This window comes from Balearica regulorum, chromosome 2 (assembly GCF_011004875.1).
Source record: "Balearica regulorum gibbericeps isolate bBalReg1 chromosome 2, bBalReg1.pri, whole genome shotgun sequence".
Taxonomy (NCBI): Eukaryota; Metazoa; Chordata; class Aves; order Gruiformes; family Gruidae; genus Balearica; species Balearica regulorum.
This window is the reverse complement of record NC_046185.1, coordinates 92,454,132-92,476,409: the sequence shown is the minus strand read 5'-3', so window position 1 is coordinate 92,476,409 and position 22,278 is coordinate 92,454,132. Positions and strand designations below refer to the sequence as shown.

The window sequence follows — 22,278 nt, the reverse complement described above, 5'->3', positions numbered from 1 at the left end:
TGACTCTCACAGATAAAAAACTGGAGGATGTACGAGTTGGAGTTGTACTGGCTTTTATACTAAATATTTATATTCAATCATGACTTCCACTTTAGTTTTCTTGTACTGTTTTCCATGCGCAAAGAGTTTAAACCCTCACTTAAACTCTGGGCTGCATTTTTTTTCCATTTTCCATAGTGTTTTCTCTCATGTGTTGAAAGGAAAGCTCTTAGCCAAAAAGACTGTCTAGTAATTTCAATGTTACGGTGTAAAAATAAAAATGATTGTACAAACTGGTTGTTTGAAGTTCTATTTAACCTGAAGATACAACATTTTCTGGCTGATGCAATGAATTAATTATCATCTGAATTGCCAGCAGCCACTATGCATGTTCAGCATGTTTCCAAACAGGTTGTGCTCTCCAGGATTTTGGCTGTGGTTTTTGTCTTTTATTGTTATTGAGCAGTGAGGGAATGCGTAGGCCCCTTAATGAATATGGATAAGAATATATATTTAGCTGGTACCATAAGATGACATGACAGAGCTAGACAGGTTTGCTACAGTAAAAAAAAAAGTTAAAAAAAAATTACAGAAACAGAAAACTAAAACAAACAAACAAAAAACCCCACCAAAAAAACCCCACAAAAGCCAGTTTCTGATTTCGATTGCACCTTTTTATCTCAATAGGTTCAAGTGAATTGCACTGATCTTATTCCCTTCTAATGAAACCATATTAAAAAATCAAGATGAATATCTGTCTTCAAGACATCTGGGGACTTGATCAGGTTTATGTACTTTACCAGGATTTTGGTCATATATAAATACAAGAAAACAAAATTTAACAGTGAAAGTATTACTAAACACATTCTGAGTTAACTCATCTATGTGAATTTATCTCTAGGTTAAGGTGACTTAAAACCCAGAGATAACTGCCTTCCTTATCCACGCTATGGTATTTACTTTCTAGGAAGAGCAACTTAAACTGTATGAATCAGAGAGAAAGCAGCCAAACGGTGTGGTGGTGGGTGGTGGTTTTTCTTTTTAAATTACTGAAATCAAAGGGCTATTGTAAAGGGTCTGTGTAAGCAGAAGTACAAAGTCTGGCTTACTCATCACAGTGAACAAATACTGCTTTGAGGTTTGGATTGTTACGAAGCCTGGTCTGCTTAGGAGAGGCCAAAATGCTGTGTGAACCCTACCTGCTGTAATCCTCTTTTCTGCTGGAAGAAACTCAGATGTTGTCTTCTCAAACCAGCAGCCTGCTGCAAATTGATTTTGAACGGGGAAGTTTATGCTCAAGTACTTATTGGTCCCCTCCTAGGAACCATAACTGCAGTCAGTCTGACTTTTTTAATGTTGCTATCCCCGAGGTTAATACAAGAAAAGATTCTATATATGGAAAGTATTTTTTGTATACTGTGTGTGTATTTATGACTGCTAGTTAGCTAAGACTAAGACTAGGCTCCTGATTTTATATTCAGACTTCTGATGTGACATTCTCTCATCTTGTATGTTATAGCTTTAACTCATTAAAATTACATTTTCTTCCTTTTTTCCTCAGTTAAAGCATCTCATACTGAAAACTACCGTGCTTTGAACTGAGACCTGTGTTCATTCTGTAGTTCTAAAAATAAAAAGTCCCTTGCATGAGCTAGTTGAAGCAGCATTTTATTTTATAGAGATGTGAATACAGTTGGCATTCCAGATTTTCCTGCTGGAGTCAACCCTCATCAGCCACTTGTTCTGACAGGAGCACAGGAAAAAAAGGAGTACTAAGGAAAAACACTCAACCATCTTATTGTGGGACATGAATATTTGCCAGTAGATTTGCTGGTTTGTTTTTTTTTTTTAAATGATTGAATGTGAAGCTGACTTTACTGAGATTCTTATTGCTGGGATTTATTTTCTGCATCCTGTCTGTAGAAAGTCTAATTTGTCTCAATAAAACAGTTCAGTTCCTGAATACTGAGACCAAAGTAATAAAGAAATACATGAGTCTCCTCATAAAGCTACGCTGATTTGTACTATTATGCAAGGTTTTTATCTTTCTTCTGACCTCCTGGTAATTACAGCACTAAAAGCCTTCAGACGTCATATATCTTCCATTCATTAATTGAGTTTAAGCATATAAAGATAAGGATGTAATTGCAATGGAGCTTTTGAGCCTTACTTAGTCAAAACCCATCTATGGCAGCAGAAGCTTTATTTGCTAAAAGGCTGAAGACGAAGGCCCAGAAACCCAGAACTAACACAACGTCAAACCGGTCTGAATTTTTACATGGGTTTTGTGCTAATTTTTTCCTCACTTATTTGCAAAGATTTGAGTTTTCAAAGCACTCAGCCTAGAACGGGTTACATTTTCACCTGCGCTCTGCAATACACGTTCTCCTTTACAAATTTACCAGAGCCTTTGGAAGTGACATGGTACCGACACACAGAAACACGCTTACTAACGCACAGACCAAGTGCTTGTGTCATTTCACACAAACCATCACTCTCTCCCTGTTCCCTGTAGGTGCTCGCAGCTGGAGTCATTACACTTACAGGGGAAGCCGATGGTTCGTGCAATCATCTCTTCCACCCAGTAATTTCAGTATTTTCACCTACTCTGAACAGGCCAAGGATTTCATACAGCTGATTACATCTGCTGCACCAGTGGTTTTCTTTGGAGCTAGCCTTCAGGTAGACAGTTATTTTTGTACTCTGAAATACTAAATCGTGTGCAGAAATTTCCATTTTGAACACAAGTTTAAGAAAAAAGATTTTTATTTGTTGCTTAAAGACAAAATTAATATAAAGTTTGCAATCATACAGAAATTATTGTGCCCCACTTAGAACTGTGGTTGTACAGGTGAATGCTACAGTACCCGAGAGATCAATGATACAAGCAAATAACCTCCAGAAATAAACACGAGACACCAACAGTATGTAATTGCAGTGGCTCCCAGGCATAAGGCTGTTGTACCATACAGAAGGTTTGTGTATAAAGAGGTTGTGGAAGTCAGCTCAGTAAACGTTGAATCCTTGTACATAAAGAGACACATCAGATATAGATATTTATTGCATATTATACACAGTCTTCCCCCAAGAAGCTGAAGTATTTTTTGAGGATCACATAGGTTTGGCCAGAATCTAATGTCACAGTGAAAGCTTCTGAACTTGCAGAAAGGCACCCATTAGCTTCAAGCACCTAAAACCTCTAAGCCCTGACACATTTTCACGTTTTCAATAACTAAAATGGCACCAGAGTATAAATTTTTAAAATCCTCTTTAGATCATGTGTTTAAAGTTGTTATTAATTTCTTCTCCTCCTCCTCATTCAAAAGCAAGTTTTCTGGCTAATGACTGGAAGGGGTTACATTTGTTTAAATAGCTTAATCCTTTCTCTATTAATAGATGTCTCTAAATAAATGTTATCTGACCTTCTATTTCACAACAGAACTGGGTAAACTCAGCTGTTCAGAAACATGCCTTTTGGTGCCTTGAAGTATTTTATTAAGATATCTTTGAAAAGCAAGACTTTAGGCAAGGAACAGCTTTGCAAGAACATCCTAGTATAAATACATAAGGAATGACTAGATTATTTTAAGTTATTACAACAGGGGGCTGTCAACACAGAGAAACCCGTGTGAGGATGCATACAGGGTGATCCTGTGCTTTAAAAGACAGAAGTCTCTTCCAAGAGTATTTCTACTTCTAGTTCAATTTCAAAAAAAATTCTTCTGCCTGCAGTTAAGATTCTCCTAGTTATTACAGAGAACAAGAAAGAAAAATAAATTACGCCTCAGTTTCTCTGGGATTGTCTTAATGGGAAAGGCAGAATCTCAGTCAAGGTTACGAGGAAGTCAAGACAGGAGCATTAACTTTCTACACCAAAATCCAACTCATTCAGGAGCAAAGCTTTTACTGACTACAGCAGGAACTGGTCTGCAAATGCGACGTTCTCTTTTATGGAGAAGCGTATCTGCCAAAGAAAAGTATGCTTTGCGTTGGGTTGTGGCGAATAAAGAAAAGGAAAGGATGGTCAGCATTGAAATCCTCTTCCATAACCATGCAGAGCATAGCAATGCCGGCAGTGGCAGCGGCAGCCTCCGTGCCTTCCTCGTTCACTTCTACAAAAGCCTTGTGGACAATTTTCGAGAGAAAGAGGTCACGTGCCCCTGACATTCCCGACAAGTCAGACTTGCCACTGTCAAATACATCCAACAAGCCCATAGCAGCTAAATCTGATTTAAGGTCATAGCTTTCTTCTAGCTTAAACTTTGGCAAACGCACACGAACATCAGTGGAATACAGATGCTCTGGACATGTCCATTCCTGGAGATTCTCTAAGGTAAGCTGCTTTTCCAGCTAGAATAAACAAGACAGAGATCATTACATATCACCAGTGTAGAAATACTTCATTGTCAGTAACATTTACAAGGCTTTATAGAGCGCTATACAACTATAAAGCAACTATACAAAAATGACCATACCCGTATCACTGATAGCTCCATACAGATCAAACAAATGCTGTTAAAATTAAGTGGAGTCAGTGCATTTTTTACTTTACAAAGTAATGCAGACATTTGCTTCTACCTGCAACGTACAGAACACAACAGTCTCACTAAGGCTAAGAAAATAAAGACTTTCAAAGGTAATGAAAGAAAAGTTCTGCCATTAAAAAAAAAATAAATAAGCAAGGCAAGTTAATTCTTGTAGTTAACTTTGTTTTCGCAGTCTCCCTCATGGTTCAGTTCAGCAAGCCAAAGGACACATGAACACAAGCTACAAAACTAGAATGCAACTTCTCTTCCTGATGCAGCATGTGCACGTATTCTTTACTGCAGTGCTAGTAGAGCACTTGATAGATACGTGGCTCTGAGAACATGGGTTCATTAAGGCTTTGATTCTGAATGGCTGAACTTAGTCATTAAAGAAGTACATTAGCATAGATGAGTCACCTTCTGCAATCCAGTGGAGTCATCTTCAATGTCATCAGGTAACAGGATGATCATACTAAGTTCTCTTCCATCATAAGGCAACTCTAAAACACGGACCTTTACTTCAGGGATATACCCAAAACGAAATTTTTTTTTCTGATACATCATTTTCACTGTCTTTCTTTCATTCTAGATGGATAAAAGGTACCAAAAGTAACAGTTAAGTAAATACTAATTTAAAGAACTGGTAAAAACAAGTAACTTCAATTTCTTTCTTGCAAAAACTCTTCCTCCATTGTATCAAGTGATTATAAAACTGCCTTCATCAGACTCCTGACTGCCTGTTTAATAAACAGTTTATTCTGAAGACATAATGAGTTTGTATTATATTTGCTTGTCCTTTGGCTTCTATAGCACAGTCCTCGCAGAAACTGAAACAATTTCTTCAAGTTTCTGTACCTTTAAATTGCTCCAGCCCCAAAAATGACGACGTTAAAAGTCAACAAAGATCAACTCTGTTCAGCATAAAGCAGATGACTGTATACAGTATCTTGTAAAGCTGTTAACATAAGCAGAATATAGAACAAGAAAATGGGGCTTAAACAAAATGCGTAATCATTTTAATACTGCTTACCAAGCATCACAAACAGGCACAGTTCATAGCAGCTGAAACTGTGAGCAGACAGAAACTCTGCCACACACAGGCAGGGTCCTAATCTATACGTGAGAATTGTCTCTGATGCTATTCCAGTAAGTGAGAGAACAAATAGCTTGGTGAATACAGAAAAATACTCAAATCCATAAAAAACTCTTTTGGGTGAACTGAAAACATTCATGAAAGACTTTGTATTTTTTTATGTTATCTCTAAGCAAAGCTTCACTTTAGCACCTATATTGTTTGACTTTTTTGTTAGGTATATGCTACCAAGAGCTACCTGCATTACCTTATTTAACCGAAATGGCATGTCAGTGGTGTCGGCTTCGTTAAATTTCTCTGCCCAGTCCCCTTTGAAATAAATAGCGTTTACCAATACGAGCCTGGTCATGTTATCAACTGAGCCTTCAGACAGCAGATCAGGGATTTTACCTTCAGAGGGGGCAGGAAAAAAAAAAAAGTCACAACAAAATCTTGTAATAAGTTGATGGCATAGAAAACATACATGAAGAAAGTGATGCCATAGAAATACTACAAATATAAATCTCTAATCCTTTCCTGTAATTAGGTGTGTTTCAGCACCTGCCTACTCCACCATACTTTTTAATAGTACACACTACTATAACCTTTGATATACAGTATTTTGATGAAAATTTAATATTTTTAGCTTAAACTGTCACATACGATGCATCATACAAGAACTAGAAAACATGCATATTTAGGATTACTGGATTTAGAAATGTATACATAATATGGACCGGGACGGTCAAAAACAAATTCTCCATCTCATGAGTATAAATCTATGTTTAGGCATCTCTTCTGCACTCATTGGCCTGAATACAAAAAATGGAAATGTCTCTGAAGTTATGGAACTGTGTGAATGTTTTGCTTAGACGTTTTCTGGTTCAATGCATCTATTGAATTTCCTAGGGTAAAATTCAACTGTTCTAAAGGCGGCAGAAAATAAAGCTATTCCTGCTGCCAAAGTATGAAATGCTGCCAGTTACTTCATTAACCTAAGTACTTTACCTTCAGTTTTCTCCTCTACCCACTGGTTAATTTCTTTCCTGGCTTCATCATAAGCCTGAAGAAAATCAACTGCAGCCAAATCAGCTCCATATAATTTCTGAGTATTAGTCAGGAAATCCTAGATTTTGGAAAGATAAGAATAGCTTTCATTGCAGGCAGATAAGAAAACATCTCTTTATGATGTAGATAAGGTGCATGTCAAACAGATTATGACCCACTCTGAGGTGGGGCTCTAACAGTGCACTGCCTGGGGGGGGTTCTGGGGTTGGGTTAGGTTTTTTTCCCCTTTTCAGAGTAAGCCTCATAGTACATCTGCCACGTATACAGCTGATGGGGTGCTTACTGCAGGTGTTGCAATATTTACCTGTCATTCTCCTGAAACAGGCTCAAGCACAGCTAGGATTAAACAAAATTCTCTGAAAGGGCTGAAGAGGAATAAAAATAGCAACCTAGGCACGCACAAAGATGCGTAATTCACAGACAAAGAGGCATCTTGCTTAGACACGTTGGGCATCCCCTCTCAAATAAATAGTGTTTTCAAAAATATTTAAGTGAAGTGGTACTAGACCAATGAAAATCCAAAAAAGCTGATTGCAACAGACACAGAGCTGGTTGCATCCTAAAAAGCTGTTTGCAACACAGAGCTGGTTGCATCCTAAAAAGCTGGTTGCAACAGAGTAGGATGTTATGATAGTTACTGTAAACTAAGAACCTAGACAAGTGATTTTTCTCTTGAGCCCAAGAGCAGCAGAACCAAACAAGCAATGAAAAGGATTTGCTGTGTAACATCCTTTAGGAGAGATGCAGAGATGCCTACAGATATGGAAAGGCATATGCATGTATGCAACATTTTTGTCAACTGCCCAGTAACATTTAGAAATATGCCCAGAAATGTTTCTGCTTCGTAAATACTCAAGGAGCTGCATTTTCCCCACCAGGTTCCACCACACCACCACGATCCGCACCAGCGTACCGGCAAAAAGCTGTAGGACTTCTCTCCATAAAGCCGATTGGCAAGGCGTAAGAGATAGGGAGCATTGCTTCTGTTTATATCCATAGTCAGAGTCTGAAATCTTGAATGGATACCTTCAACTTTGTCAAAATGAAGCGTCTGAAATAACGGAAGAGAATTAGCTGCTGCTAATAGTCTTAAAAGAATGTACAGTACATCTATATATAGCATGGGTCTGATCCAGCAGGTAGATTGAAAAAAGAGAAAAGAAGAGGCTGGAAGCTGCTTGGAGACTTCTGTATACCTCAAACAATGAATGAAACCGTTTCGTGGTGCTATGCTACCTGTGTCAGCCACTCGTAATAAGCTCCTGGTTTATAGGTAGTCACAGCTGAAGCTGTTCATCATAACCCCGAGTCCTGTCTGCGTGACGTCTGCATGCCTCCCCTCCGTGGACCGCTGGACACGAGGACTCATTCCCAGGTGGGGAATTGAGGAGAGAGACGATGCCATAGAGACAGTTCAATTTTCTTGCTTCCCCGTTTGGCCCAAGGCAACCTGGGGTTTTGCTTTTCAGAACATATAATCAAAACTAGCCCTGGTGAGGCCTTAAGAAAACTTAAAACAATTATCTTTTATGGTTTTATGAAACTATAACTGCAGTATATATGTATATAAACCAAAACTGTATCATCTTAAAAACCAAATGGATGACTGCAGTTTCTCTTTACCAGTAGCTCCTTTCCCAGAGGCAGGCTGGCTAGCCAAGGCTTACAGATACGGCAGCAGGAGCTGCCAGACCTCACTGACAGGGAAGACTAGACCAAAGCAGGGAAATTAACATTCAAACTTAAATCCTGTATTTCTCAGTAGGGAAGACTGCTGTGAAACAGCCACTGGATTCAAAGAAAAGGCCTCATTTTATCTCACTGGGGTTTTGGTCAGGCTTTGCTGCCCGCATTAATGCGGGCTGTCTTGTACATATGAATAGCTGAGCAAAAACATCACGGAGGCAACTTACAATAGGATTATGATCACAGAAACAAGTTTCCATATGCTTGCAAACAGCCCTTGACAGTGATCAATCACTGCCTCCCTAACTAGCTTAGTGAGATGACTGTGCTGAAACACATTTTCTTCCCCAAGTTCCTTTTGCATGAATTCTGCTGTCACTGGGTTTATCCTAGGCGGGGCTGTCAGTTTGATTATATGGCACATACGTTCAAAGTCTGTTTGTACAAAGTAGTGAGAAAATAATTTTATTGTCTTATTCAGTAAGCACTGCACCACTCAACAGTGTAAAGCAGTTCCTCCTAAAGTCCAGAATGCAAAGGTGAAATTATTCACAGGCAAGTACATAATGATGACAGCAATGAGAAGTCACACACGCCCTTTTGCGCCAGCGTGCGTTAGCCTAACAAAGGGGAAAATTAATGGTGACCGAGTCCCTTCCATGCAGGAAGCCTCAGGGGAAACTGGCACGCTCCTACATACACCGTTTTTGCAATTTATAATGAGCTTTTTTAAACTATCCTACCTAACCTAAGGCTATGGTAAGAATAAGCATGTGGGGCTCGGCTCCTCAGGTATCCAAGTGCCTGGCTGTTACTAAGATACTGATATTTAAGTACCATCATCATGTATTATCATAGTTGTCATGCTTTCAATATAAAACTATCTATTACCATTATGCTTCTTACAAAATACACAGTGTTATTAGTAATAAGCATACCATTCGTAACTTTGTAGTACAATAGTTCTTTGTAGAAACGTCTCATGAAAACTAGTAAGGCCTTGCTGCCGGGAGCTCCCATCAATTTAAATGGAGACTGATTAATTAATGAAATTATTTTCCTACTTCAAGAATTAACTTAATAAGTGAAATTAAGTGAGAAACAAGGGCCATAGCAAATAATGAAAGAGGGCAGCAGAAGGTAACTGCAGAAAAGAGCCCCTGGAAGATTCACTGAGCATGACAAAAATCTTGCCCTGAGCACATAAAAGTAATACCCTCCTTTCATTTTCCTTCCTCTGAAACACAACAATTTTTAATGTAAATAAAATATAAAGCAAAAGAGAATTAAGAGAATTTTTCCTTTTTTTTTTTTTTTTTTTTACTAACCTTCAGCACCTGGGCCTCTGTATTGCCTTTGGCCCCCAAAAGGACCATGGCCAAAGCAGCAGAGACACTGACAGGAGAGAAGAAAACGTTTCCTGTTGGGTTGGTCTCATTAAACCTTCTGAGCAGATCAAGTGCAAATCTGCTGTTGGCATTACACAGGTTCTCCATGGTTTATAGCTGAAAAATAAAACAGTCAGTAAGGACTCCGGGAAACGCTCTTCAAAAACCTAACCTAACCTTGTGTGACTCACAGAGTAAAGACTGGATTCATCTGGCTGCAGCTGGGTACAGAAACAGCAAGAATTTCATTGTCAGTGCGTCATCTTCCAAAAAAATCAGTTATATTGAAAAAGTGTATTTTTTTCCATGTGAATTGTATATCCCAACCTACCCTATGACGCTATCTTTAAAGAAATTATTTAAAAAAAAAAAATAAATCTTTGCTTTCTACCTCAAAATAGCAAGTACGTGTGCTGGCAAGATTGCCAGTTAAAAGCCTTTCAGTCTCACAGACCCAGCACAGTGCAGATTGCTCGCTCAGGCAGCCTCCCCCCCAAACCTTCTACCCTAATGCTGCACAGAAAGCGTTCACGGTAACCGCTCAGGGAGATTTAGACACCTTTCAGCAAGCTGCCTGTCTTTATGGCACAAACCACGGCCACAAAAAAAGGTGTCAATCCTGCCAAAGGCTTAAGTACGCGCTTACCTTCAGCGGCGCAACGCACCGCTATTTTCACCAGCCTGCTCTGCCGAGAACAAGCGAGCTACCTGCGCGCTGCGTCCAGGTACAAACGCACCTGAGTCCCAAGAGGGCTGAGAGCCGGGGGTTTTGTTAGCTGGAGGTGATGTACCGGCTAGCGAAGGCAGCGGCGCAGAGCGGATAGAGCTTTGGGACCGACACCGCGCAGCCGGAGCAGTGATTCATTTTGGTGAAATGCTCCCTGGGAGGCCCTTGGAGCAGGGTGGGGTGAAAGGTGTGAGGGCTGGGTCAGGTGCAAAACCCTACGCAAAAGCTAGTGGCAGTACTGCTTGATGCTGTAAAACCTTCCTGCCCACCCAGCTCAGATTCCTGCTTCTCTCTTGCGGTGGGGACTTCTGCATTCGGTAGTTTCTAGCTCGCTTCCTCAAGAAACAGGTATTTGCGCGCCTGCCCCCAGCAAACAGAGCACCAGCCCAGTAATACCATCACAAGTACTGTCCAGACCCAACTACACGGGGGAGTCTGCGTCACAATCTGAGTATTTTCAGCACAGCCTTTCTACAGGAATTGCAAAACAACAGCATCTGCTTCCACTGCCAGATGGACAAACACCCCGCATCTTTGCAACGTTGGTTTATCTTGCTCTACGCTAAAAAGAAAACAACCAAAAAAACCCCCAAAAGCATAGTTTTACTTTTATTCACTGACACGCCACACCACGCAAGCGTTTCACTGAAACCTGCCGTTTCACAGCCCCCAAGGCTGCCCGAGCGGCTCCGGCCGCCCCGCTCAGACCCCGCCGCCGCGGGGGTGGGGAGGAGGAAAAATTTCCCCTTTTCCTTCCGTTATCGCCCCATTCCTGTATAAAGCAGCCGGGGGTGAGGGACCTCGACCCCCTCCCGTCCCGTTGTAACCCCAGAGCAGTCAAGGGCCGCTTGCCCGCCCGCCTGCCTACCTGCCCGGGCCAGCGCTGAGCGGAGCTGCGGGAACCCCTGAGCCCCCGCCGCAGCGGGGCGGGCCGGGCCGGGCCGAGGGGCGGGCCGGGGGGTGGGAGCCCGCGGCCGCGCCCGCACCGGGGCCCCCGGGAGAGGCCTGGGTTTCCCGGCAGAGGGAAGCGGGGGTCCGCGGGAGCGTGATTAAAACCCAAACCCCTCCGGCACGAGCGATACAGGATTGGGGTTCTTTTTTTTTTTTTTTTTGCCCCGTGGGACGAGATACTGGGGCTGCCCAGGGCGGCGCGTCTCTGTCTTCCCATCGTGCTGCTCGGTTTGCACTTAACTTTTAGGTCACAGTTATCTTTACCTTTTTTTTTTTTTTTTAATATAAAGAAGGTAGCAGCACGGAGGGTTCCCTTCGGTTTAATCCCATGTTTTTTCTCCCTCAGCCCTGGATCTGCCCACCAGAAGACACAGACACCCACACACCCCCACCCCACTGCCCCTTCCAGTACTCGGTGCACAGTACCAGCCCTTTAACACGAGCATACCACACTTATTCTGGTAACTACCTGCCCCCTCCCTCCCAATAATGCTTTTATTTTCTTCACCTGAGATTGCCAAATTACTGTGCACTGAAATTAGCAGCACCTGGATGATGGCCACTAAGCCTAGACTTGGAGGTAGCACAGCAGTCCTGCCCAGGAACAAGCACTTGGCTCGTAAAGGCTCTTTGCTACAACTCCTTGCAAGGCCAACCCCAAACTCCATGGCCACCCACATAGTTCTGTGTTTAACAGCGAATTCTGAACAAGCTACATAGAAGTTGGTTGTAGACTATCAAGAAGTAGTTGTTTTCCTCTCATACTACAGATAAAAAAAAAAAAAGGCTAATTTATGGTTAAAAAAGGAAACAGAGTCCTACACCACTTACAGGTTTATTATTTCAGAAACAGCAAAACAAATCACTGTATTAGGAAAAACTATTTCAGCAATGTCTTTGGTATTATACAGTTAAACTATGGACAGAAAAAATACATAATAGCAAAAAATTAAAGCTTTGTCAAATATTGCATAGGGACCATATCCTTTTTCATTCCATTCTTCATTAAAGGACTAATAAACTAGGTGATAGGTAATAAACCCAGGTGTCCTGTGGTGATAAAGCAATGATCCTCTGAACACCCTGTAAGGACATTTGGTACAAAGACATACTTTTATTTCCATTCTTGCCCAAGTTATTGTCCACAATAGCTGTCTACTTGTTTAGTTATTATCCACAAAAACCTGTCTAGTCAGGATGTTTAGCAACACTCAGAACAAGCTGCCAGACTCCTTTCAGCTCTAGGGAATGTAGTGAGGCATTAAATGGATGAGTCTGGAGGGATAAAAAAAAAAGGGGGGGATGAGAGGAAAAAGGGGGAAGGGAGGTAAAGACATGCTGCGGCCTCATCAGAAACAAAAGTTAACTTCTTCCCTTCCAATGAGATGTCACTGCCTGACTTGCTGCCTGGTGGCCACAAAAAGTGAAGTGCGATGGGGACTACTGAAGCGTTCACTGAGCAAGCAGGGCATTTCTTGTGTTGGCAAAAAGTTAGAGACCTTCGCACTCAGATGCACGGGCCAAGAGAGTTGTACATGGCGGTTGCTGTGTATGTCTAAGTGGCTCTGTTATTCTAGTCAAGCCTGAGATGAAGGCCACAGAAGTGGATTCAGGCACAGCCGAAAGAGAACTAGTGCAGAAAGAGTAGCCCTATTCTAAAGGAACAGAACAATGTGTAATGACAGCTGCCAAGATGCCTCCGTTTTAGGGAGAGCAAAACCTGCCACAGAACAAAATGCTGGAAGTTTTGTTGTGCCGGATGAAGAAGAGGAAGGGATGATCGGCTGTGAATTCTGGAACAATCATTGCACAGCGCAGCATCATCACTCCTGCCGTGGCAGCTGCTGCTTCAGTGCCTTCTTCGTTGACTTCCACAAAGGACTTGTGAACTACTTCAGAGAGTACCAGCTCGTTGCCAGCTGAGATTCCCGAGAAGTCTGCCTTCCCCAAGTCAAATGCATCAGGCATTCCCATGCTGCTCAGAAGGGGTTTCAGATCATAATCTTCTTCCAGTTTAAATTTGGGTAGAGACACCCTCACCTCTGTACAGTCCATCATTTCAGGATTGATCCAATCTATCAGCTTCTCATACGTAAGTTCTCTTTCCAGCTAAAGAAAAACCCGAAAAATTACAAAATTAGTCAAGTTTTACACAGTCAAAAGTGGTGATTACTGTGTTTGTTTACGCAGTGCATAATAGGCATCTTTTTTCAAGGGTGTAGAGCATCTCAAGCCAAAATTGCAAGTTGTACTTCTCGCTAGAGACTACAGCCCCAGCCAAGATCAATCCCATATGCTTTCTAGTAGACACAATAAGGATCAATCCCTTCCATATAAAGTTTACTTTTGTAAAACATGCAAGATTGAGGTTGTTTGGTGGTGGGGTTTTTTTTTTTCATTTTTACATATTGGAAGCAAAGGCATAGAAGAACTGATGATAAGGTCCCAAAGGGACTGAACTCAGTTCTTCTGTCCCTTAACCACAGGATCCTCTTTCAGGTTGACAAGCTGATGAAAAAGTCTGCCCACAATGCCCTTTGCAGTCAGTGTTACAAAGCCTTACCAATAAATTCCTTGTCCAGAGCATGAAGTAACCAAAACTTGTAGGGTATATCCACAACAGAAGAGACCCTACACTTTCCTCTGAGCCTGTTTCCATGTGGTGGGCCAGAGACAACCCGCCAGCTGTTCAGAACTGAAGATCTATAGGACAAGCTATAGGACTTCCTCAGAGCTCCTCCAAATCTTCTCTCACCATATAAGATGCTCACCATAACCACAGTTAACCTCTGCTCCTGAAGAGGCTCAAGTCTTCTTCCAGAGCCTCTGGCTAAGGGGGCAGCACACAGCTTGACTGGCAACGATAAAAGGCATGCCAATCGCTTTGGGAGCAGGGAGGCATGGGACATTTTAGCTGGTGTTGAGCACCAATGATATAATAGCTTTGCAATTGAACTGCAGGTCTATGTGCAATATCAAAGTCTTCCCTGGAAGGATATAGACTATGTTTGCATTTAGCTCAACAACTTACGCTTTCCAAGCCAGTGGATTCATCCTGGATTGCATCAGGGAGCAGGATAATCATGCTGAGTTCATTACCAACATAAGGGAGCTCAAGGATTTTGGTCTTGAAGTCCCCAATATAGGTCATGTTAAATGTATCCTTCTTGAACATCATCTGCACAGGTCTGGTCTCATTCTAAAAATAAGGAGATGTCGGCAATTAGTACCAAGCTAGTATGCTGGTCTTAAAACACGAAGCAGGCAACCAGTTGCTCAGGGCTTTTTAGAATTTGACTAAAGAGAACTAAATACACCACAAAGTACAGCCCCACCACTGTCTTTTGTGGAGCAAGAGATAAGTAGTAAGGATCCCTGAGATAAGAAGGATAAAATTTAAATAAAAAAATCAAAATTATAATTTAAGATTTAATTTGTAATTACTAATGTGGAAATGTCTGAGAAGTTTCCTTTAAGGCAAAAAGGCAAGGACACAGATCTGCTCACTTAAGAACTAGTGACAAGCACTAAACACAGCTGGTAAGAAGCAGGGCCTGCGTTCCTTGCTTTGCATGAACACAAAGCAATTTCAGTGTAGGTATTTTTACTTTTAGTCCACGTGGCTCCAAGTGCTATAACAGAGAGGAATTAAAATATTTTAAAATGATACTAAAAATACCAAGAAAGTGAGAGCAGTGTTTTGAATTCTTAAAAGTCACATGGATAGTAAAGGCAGGGAAAAATTTTTCTTCCATTTTCTTCCATTTTCACATGGAGCATCAACTACTATTGTTTACATCATCATTTTCTCCTTTTCAGTTCAGAGTTTCATTGCTTTCTCCTTTACCTTCATGAGATAACCATGCGAGTAGTTTTTTGTTTTCAAAATAAAGCCCACTGAAACAATGCCCACAGAGAATATGGCAGAAATTATTTTTTTGCAGCAGTAATGACACATGAAAAGGATGGATGAGCAAAGAAAAGGCCACACAGCATGTGAAAATCAGCCAGTTAGTCCCAAGAAGTGCAAGAGTCACAGAAATAATGTCACACGATGCAGGAAAGACTCCTGGCACGTTAAAGTAAATCTTTGCCACTGGACAGATTGTAAAATAACTAGCTTAAAACTTCAGGTTATACCTGGGATTTCCAGTTGCTCATTTGAGGCTACTCAGACTTCTGCAACTCCTCAGTGGCTAGTCATAAGTAGGATGAAAATACAAACTTAAACCATTTAGTTTTACAGGGAAAAAGATGTACAGTTGTTTGCATACCTAAACACGAGTTTGTTGGGTGAGCCAAGGCAGCATTTCCACAGCCTTACATCGTACAACTTTCTCCAATAGTTACCTGGATCCCAAAGACTCCGACCTTAAAATAATAGTAACTGACCAAAGAAGAATTGCATTCAAAAGCTTCTGCATGTGTAGAAGTGCTCTTTTCTGCCTACGACCTAAAGAAACATTTCTTTTCTTATTCACACCAGTTTTATACTAAAATAATCAAGTTCACTACTCTCAAAGAGCATGACAGCTTCACTCAACTGTTCTCTTCTCAGTTCTGTAACTATGTAGAGGGCTACCTCTTAAACAAGCAAGCGTAAAGGAAAAAAGAGACAGAATGAAATACTTAATTGTTACCTAAGAGTTTCTAGTAATTATGTGAAACTTAACAGAAACTAAACAGAGCGCTCATGTCAAAGGGAGGGGCTATAAGGAACTTCCTATAGCCTACCTAAGGTAACCCTGTTCGAATTATTTTTTTTTTCTTCCAAGTTAAATGTATGTATTTCAGAGTACTTCAACGTAACAGCATACTGTCAGCATTTTAGCACATCATACCTTGTTAATATGAAATGGCGCTTCTGCTGTTCTCTCTTTGTTGAACTGCTTTTCCCAGCTGCCTTTGAAATAGATGGCATTCACCAACACAAGTCTGGTCTGTGAATTGAGAATTCCCTCTGCCAACATGTTCTGAATTTTACCTTTATGATACATAGAAAAAAATCCCAATTTTTAACGGTTTGACATGTACCTAATTATTATCTAATATAATTAATTACTCTGTAATTAATACACAATAGATAAAAGAATTATGTTCCAAACAGAGCAAGAGCTCAGTGTTTGGGTTTTTTTTAATTCACAATATTTTACCTTGAAATAGCTGTTCACCCAATCCCTGGCTGCCATTAAACACCACAGAGCATTCTGCAAAAACACTCACCTTCAGTCCTTTCCTCTACCCAGCCATTTATTTGTTTTCTGGAATCCTTCCAAGCATGCACGAAGTCAGTCTGTTCTAGTCCAGCATGGTAGAATTTCTGACTTGACTCTATAAATGACTAACATGGACATTCAGAACAGCTTTTCAGCAATATATTTTACTCTCATTCAGCCACAGATTATTCTTAAACACGCCAAGAAAATCTGCCCACTTTGCTCCCCCAGCTTCATACAGAGCCGTTAAAGTTTGGTCAGGTATGTTCCTATTTGGTTTTATACCACCTATTTGAACTAGGAATTGTCCTCTGTATGTTATTAGGTCAAATGGCTTAACAGTTTACTATGCTGGAAAGTTGTACATAACTTAATTCAGAAATGATGTGGCTAGTTTTTGGGGGGTTTGCTTCAGTGAGAGAACATATGATTTTGTAAGTTTCTCTACGCAAATTTCATTGTTAAGCCTCCCAGACCAATAGAAAACTTAGTTCAGAGGGGAAACTGATTTTTCTTAAGGAAAAAACACATACCTTCTCTCTGATTTAATATAGCTAGATCTTTATTATACAGATGCAAAGTTTTAAAGTACAATCCATGTAATTTTTATCTACTAGACAACTAAAACACTAGCATTCTTTATAAAAAGAATAATTGTAAATCACTCCCTGCTTCCTCCCCCCCCCCCAAAAAAAAAAAAAAAGATCCTTAGATGCTTCTCTAGAAGCAAGAAGATGTAAAGGAATATGTATAACAATACCTATTATTCTTATTTAGATCTTGTGATAAGGAAAAATCTTAAAAGTCATGTAATTCTCTCAGTATATTCTCTGGATGACTTACCTAACAGAAAGCTACAAAATACTCCCCATGCTGAAGAGCAGGAACAATTCTTTCTTATCATATTTACACATGATCAAGAGAAGAGAGATATGCCAACCATTTGTCCCACAGCCAAAAATAAGAACAGGTTGTGGAACACTGAAGATTTAGAGTCTGACTGCTTTTATAGTGCTTTGCACCAGTTGTGCATTCAGGTCACAGGCTATTCAAAAGAAGCTTCTCCAGCAAGTTCAGATACTGGGCTTTGGCACAATCTATCACATTGTTAGGTCTCAGTCTAGAAAGTTTGGAAAATAAACCCCAAAGTCTGCCTTTGGCCTCCAAAGAAAATAGGTAGCAAGTACATTATGCTAAAAAGCACCACAAATTTAATAGTTACTCACTGAGAGAAACTCAAACGTCTTTTCTCCGTAAAGTCGGTTAGCAGTTCTCAGTATATACTTGGCAGTTGGATCATTAATTTCAGAAAGAAGTGATTGATACTCATTGTGAGCATCCTCAGCTTTCTTCAGAGAAAGCACCTGTAGAAAGATAAACATCCTCAGCAGACTCCATGCCTTCTTCTAAACACACTTGCTTCAGCACAGTTTTGGTTTTTTTAAGTGACTTGGGTTCAAAAACTGTGACTTGAAGCTAAAAGTTTTCATCACACCTCCTATGCCGAGCTTATAATGCAAATCAGATATGATACACCCTGCCAGATGTTGTACAAGTAGTAAGTCACGGTGCAGAACAGTCAGCAGTATTTAGTTTCATTCACTCAAGCCAAGCATTAGAGGATGACAGAATGGCTGAGGTTGAGAGGGACCTTTGGAGGTCATCTGGTACAACCCCCCAGCTCAAGCAGGGTCACCTACAGCTGGTAACTCACAACTATGTCCAGATGGCTTCTGAATATCTCCAAGTACGGCAAAATATAATTTTGGAGAAACTTTTACAGATTCAAATGAAAACAAAATATGTGTTTCTACCCTCTTCCACTTTGCAAAAGAAGCAAACATAGTAACAAAAATGACTGATTATGCATTTAATACTGTCAATTGTCTATGTAAAAAATATGTCAAGCGGTATTTGCCCCCTGAGCAAGTTTAAAAAATTAAACCAAGGTGCAGCTACCATTTTGACATGAATATAGGGTGGATTTTTATTTTTTAATGTGCCTGGCTACATTTTCAAAACATGTACAGTCTGATATTAAGCCCAAAGAAGATAGAAGAAAATATTTTATGTAGCCAGAGATTCCTCAAACCCAGAAAAAAATCTTCAATATGTCATTAAGAGGTACCTAGGAAAGATCTCTGTCTCAAAAAACCAAAACCACAAAAACCCACAGACAACAAAAACCAGGAACCTCTTAATTACATACCAACAAAAGCTCCCCCTATAAGAGCAGGTACTGCTTACATACATACCAAAGGAAGACCTCTGCTCTCTGAGACCCGAATGACAATAACAGTTTAGCATAAGTGCAAGTCACAGACATAAGACAGATTTGTTGTTCATCAGGTCCTAAATTCAATACACTAAGTTTATTATACATACCTTTGCTATTTGGGCTTCGGTGTTGCCTTTTGAACCCAGCAAAACCATAGACAAAGCAGAAGAAATACTAAAAGGAGAAAAGAATAGATTCTGCGTGCTTTTGTTGTCACACAGCTTTCTTAAGAGGTCGAGTGCAAAAGTGGTATTTGCTGCACAGAGGTTATCCATGGTTCAGAGCCTGGCAGATAAAACACAACCGAAGAACGGCTCAAGTTTATTTGAATACAAACTGCTAAGTTATTTCTGTCTTTTACATCTCACAGTATGAACTACGCAGCAAGTGTCATAATTAGGCTGCAAAATTATCAGCTTACTGAAAAACTCATTTGGTAGAACAAAACTCTTAAATCCCATACTAGGCACTTATTTTAGGGATTTATTGTTTGCTTTTCTATTTCAATCCCTTACCTGTAATAGACAGCAATTCCCACTGGTGTCCTTAGATTCTTCATTACATCTTTTGAGATTATCATATACAACAGTATTTTCTTTAGGATTTATTAAAACAAGTCTCCTGACTTCACAAAGACAATTATTTGCCTTTAGAGGAAAACCAGAGCAAAGAGGCATCAGAATTATAAACTCTTACCTTCTCTAAGTCTACGTATCTTCAGTATTCCCTTCAGCTTACTAGTATGTGTGCACACTGTGTTTTAAACCGAACAGCCAGTCTGGTAGAAGTTGCAGAATGACTTGACCTACAAGATAAAAAAAAAGAAAAGAAAAAAGTTATTTGGTCAGCATAACAGATTACCAATTTCCTGCTGTAGTAACAAAGAAAAAAAATCAAAGTCCACTTCTTTTCCATTTTATTGCCTACAACGCGGAAACACACACACACAATAAGAAAACCTGCTTACAGATAACTTTATGGTACATGTACACCTCAACATGTGTAACCTGATGTCTGTCATAGTCTATATACAGTGTAGGTAGTTAACTAACCTGAGATTAAACCACACACCTATAAAAGGAGTAATAGATATTAGAATGCTGAGTTAACTACAGATAAATCACTAGACATCCTAAGATATCAGCTAGTAGTAAAGGTTTCTGTGGTTTGTTTTTCCCTTAAGGCAGTGCCTAGTGTTGCTATGTTGCTACAAAATACAAAACCAACACCTAATTCATATTACTAATTCATTATCTCAAACAAATAGGCGGAAAGAACAAGTTTCTGCATGCATGATTTTCCACCGAAGAAAGTGTCTTGCTAGTAGCTTTGCAATAAACAGTATTTTTTTTTCTCCTGTTTCTCTTCTCCCATAACTGAAAGGAAAAAAAAAAAGGCAAGTTTAGATGGAAATAGTCCTCCAATTCTACATGAAACAAGTTATTTAACTACATGTACTTTACAGCATAAGTAGGAGGCACTTAGTATTTTCAGTTCATGGTGGTCACAATAAAGACCAGAACTTTCCTACTGTCCTGATACTAGATTGCTAACAATAAGTTTGGGTTTTGTTTTTTTTTTTTTTACCTGGAGATCAAAACGCACAGCAATAGTGACAGCAGCAAGCAGTACTATCTAGAAAGTTTTTGCAGGGCTTCCATGACAGACAAGAGTGTAGAGACACAAGGACACAACTCACACTACTTGCCTACCAGAAAAATCAGACAATTTGCTTAAATGCAAAGTAATATTTCAACAGCTGGGACACAAGGCTAGGAGTTGTATCTCTACAGTTATCCATGCCTTCTCCGCAGCTCACAAATAGCAACATAACAACCGATACCCTTCTCCTCAGAGTGGTTTTGGAGACCTTACAGAATGACTGCACTTTAAGGAACAAAAACCATATGATATAGTCGACTGTAAACTTGCTGCAACTCTCAGTGATCAGAGGGTTTGCTCACAGAAAGTCATTCCTCACTCTGGTCTCCCCACAGGCTCAGCAGGTGGGCGGTGAGGCACTCCTGCAGAGGTTTCCGGATGCCCTGACCCTGTGTATTCCTACCACTATGACTTTGAAGCATATCTTCTCAGCAGTTGACACCTATGCTTTAGGACAGTCTTTATGGACAGAAAGGCTGTATCTAGATTAAACAGCAGATACATTCCGTAGCATCCCTCCCAACTACCAGTTGTGCCATGGGGGAACGTGGCCAGAGCAGGGTGCAGCTGTCCTCCAGCCTGCACCCCAAGACACATCCCACCAAGACTACGACATGGATTAGCACCTGATACCTGCGGATGACTCCCCACCTTGCCTCAGAGGAGTCACAAGCCAACTTGTGCCAGTGTTTTCCAACACTGCCAGAGGGGGAACTCCGGGTGATGAGCATCAGATGGTGTCCATCTCCACAGAGGAAGCCACATGGGCAGCACAAATATCCCTCTTCCCACCACCCTGAACTAAAGCATGCTTTCTTGAGGGAAGTGAGATACATTTAGGATTTGGAGAGTCAATAGCAACGTTAAAACGCTTGCAGGATAAGATCTCTGACAGCTCCAGAGAACAGCTCCCCACGGGCAGGCCGTGGGAGACAGGGGATGCCAGAGCCCTGGAACTGCCCACCACCGCCGGCCCTCGGCCCCTTGTGCCGCAGCAGGCGCTGAGAGAGGCAAGCAGGCGCCCCGGAGGCCTGACACTGCCCGAGTAGGTTCAGGCCAAAGGGGCCAAGGCTTTGGCACCCGCCAGGGCGCAGGCTAGGGAACAGGAACGGAGCCAGAAGACCCTCCTCCGCGCCCGCATTGGACTCTACGCCATGAAACACCTTATAACTCCACATTTCCGCAGTGCCCCCGTCGCTCCTACACATAAGAAGCATTCCCGACACTCCAGCTGACAAAAAACTAAAACCAGGTGACGAAAGAGAAAAAAAATAATAAAAGCAATGCCATGCAGCCGCTGCTCCTTAAAAAAAAAAATAAAAATAAAAGACAAGCGCAAGCTTCTCCTGGAAAACAACGTTTGCAGGACAGCGCAGCCGCCGCACTCACCCTACCGGGCGCCACGCTCCCCTCCGCCCCTGGCCATTCCCGTTCCCGGAAGCATTGCCCAGCTAGCGGAAAAGGCGGGAGCTCGGCCACACCTCAGCCGCGCCCCGGGCTGTAGCCGGCGGCTATGGTGCACCCCCGCTGTGACCGGGCCGTTATGGCGGGGATGTATTGCATTCCCCTCAGACAAAATGGCTTACCGCTGCTCACCATCGCAGAGAACCCTCACATACTCCCTCACTTCCCCCTTTATATCTCCACGGGCCTCGCCTCGCCTCGCTTCGCCTTGCCACAGCCGGTGATTTTCTACCTCTGCCTCCCTCTCGTGGCGGAGCTGGC

The 22,278-nt window shown here is 41.2% G+C and overlaps 2 protein-coding genes across 5 annotated transcripts; both read right to left on the bottom strand.

Annotated features, from left to right (window-relative positions):
• Positions 1–2,727: 2,727 nt before the first annotated feature.
• LOC104629360 (leukocyte elastase inhibitor) lies at positions 2,728–11,424 on the bottom strand. 2 transcript variants are annotated; one of them, XM_075744917.1, is made up of 7 exons: positions 11,315–11,424; positions 9,660–9,836; positions 7,559–7,696; positions 6,586–6,703; positions 5,846–5,988; positions 4,923–5,090; positions 2,728–4,329 (listed from the first exon to the last, which is right to left on the bottom strand). In XM_075744917.1, exons 2-7 carry the CDS (start codon positions 9,825–9,827, stop codon positions 3,928–3,930), a joined length of 1,137 nt encoding a protein of 378 aa, XP_075601032.1. In that variant the 5' UTR covers positions 9,828–9,836; positions 11,315–11,424; the 3' UTR covers positions 2,728–3,927. The 2 variants fall into 2 exon arrangements, with proteins under 2 accessions (XP_075601032.1, XP_075601033.1); XM_075744918.1 differs by lacking the exon at positions 11,315–11,424 and adding an exon at positions 10,366–10,713.
• Positions 11,425–12,218: 794 nt separating this feature from the next.
• Positions 12,219–22,225, bottom strand: LOC104637711 (serpin B6). 3 transcript variants are annotated; one of them, XM_075744916.1, is made up of 8 exons: positions 22,140–22,225; positions 19,588–19,696; positions 18,999–19,176; positions 17,840–17,977; positions 16,621–16,738; positions 16,239–16,381; positions 14,429–14,596; positions 12,219–13,506 (listed from the first exon to the last, which is right to left on the bottom strand). In XM_075744916.1, the coding sequence occupies exons 3-8, from the start codon at positions 19,164–19,166 to the stop codon at positions 13,102–13,104; spliced, it is 1,140 nt and encodes a 379-aa protein (XP_075601031.1). In that variant the 5' UTR covers positions 19,167–19,176; positions 19,588–19,696; positions 22,140–22,225; the 3' UTR covers positions 12,219–13,101. The 3 variants fall into 3 exon arrangements, with proteins under 3 accessions (XP_075601031.1, XP_075601030.1, XP_075601029.1); XM_075744915.1 differs by lacking the exon at positions 22,140–22,225 and adding an exon at positions 21,943–22,004; XM_075744914.1 differs by lacking the exon at positions 22,140–22,225 and adding an exon at positions 21,841–21,991.
• Between the last annotated feature and the right edge of the window lie 53 nt (positions 22,226–22,278).

What these genes read in the sequence shown, in the direction of transcription:
- LOC104629360 (XM_075744917.1), bottom strand. Translation starts at nt 9,827, where the DNA reads ATGGAGAACCTGTGTAATGCCAACAGCAGATTTGCACTTGATCTGCTC. An exon ending in AGTCCTACAGCTTTTTGCCG is followed by an intron (nt 6,704 to 7,558) that starts GTACGCTGGTGC and finishes TCCAAAATCTAG; the next exon opens with GATTTCCTGACTAATACTCA. An exon ending in ACTCCACTGGATTGCAGAAG is followed by an intron (nt 4,330 to 4,922) that starts GTGACTCATCTA and finishes TGTTTATTCTAG; the next exon opens with CTGGAAAAGCAGCTTACCTT.
- LOC104637711 (XM_075744916.1), bottom strand. Translation starts at nt 19,166, where the DNA reads ATGGATAACCTCTGTGCAGCAAATACCACTTTTGCACTCGACCTCTTA. An exon ending in CCGAAGCCCAAATAGCAAAG is followed by an intron (nt 17,978 to 18,998) that starts GTATGTATAATA and finishes ATCTTTCTACAG; the next exon opens with GTGCTTTCTCTGAAGAAAGC. An exon ending in GGTAGAGGAAAGGACTGAAG is followed by an intron (nt 16,382 to 16,620) that starts GTGAGTGTTTTT and finishes TGTATCATAAAG; the next exon opens with GTAAAATTCAGAACATGTTG.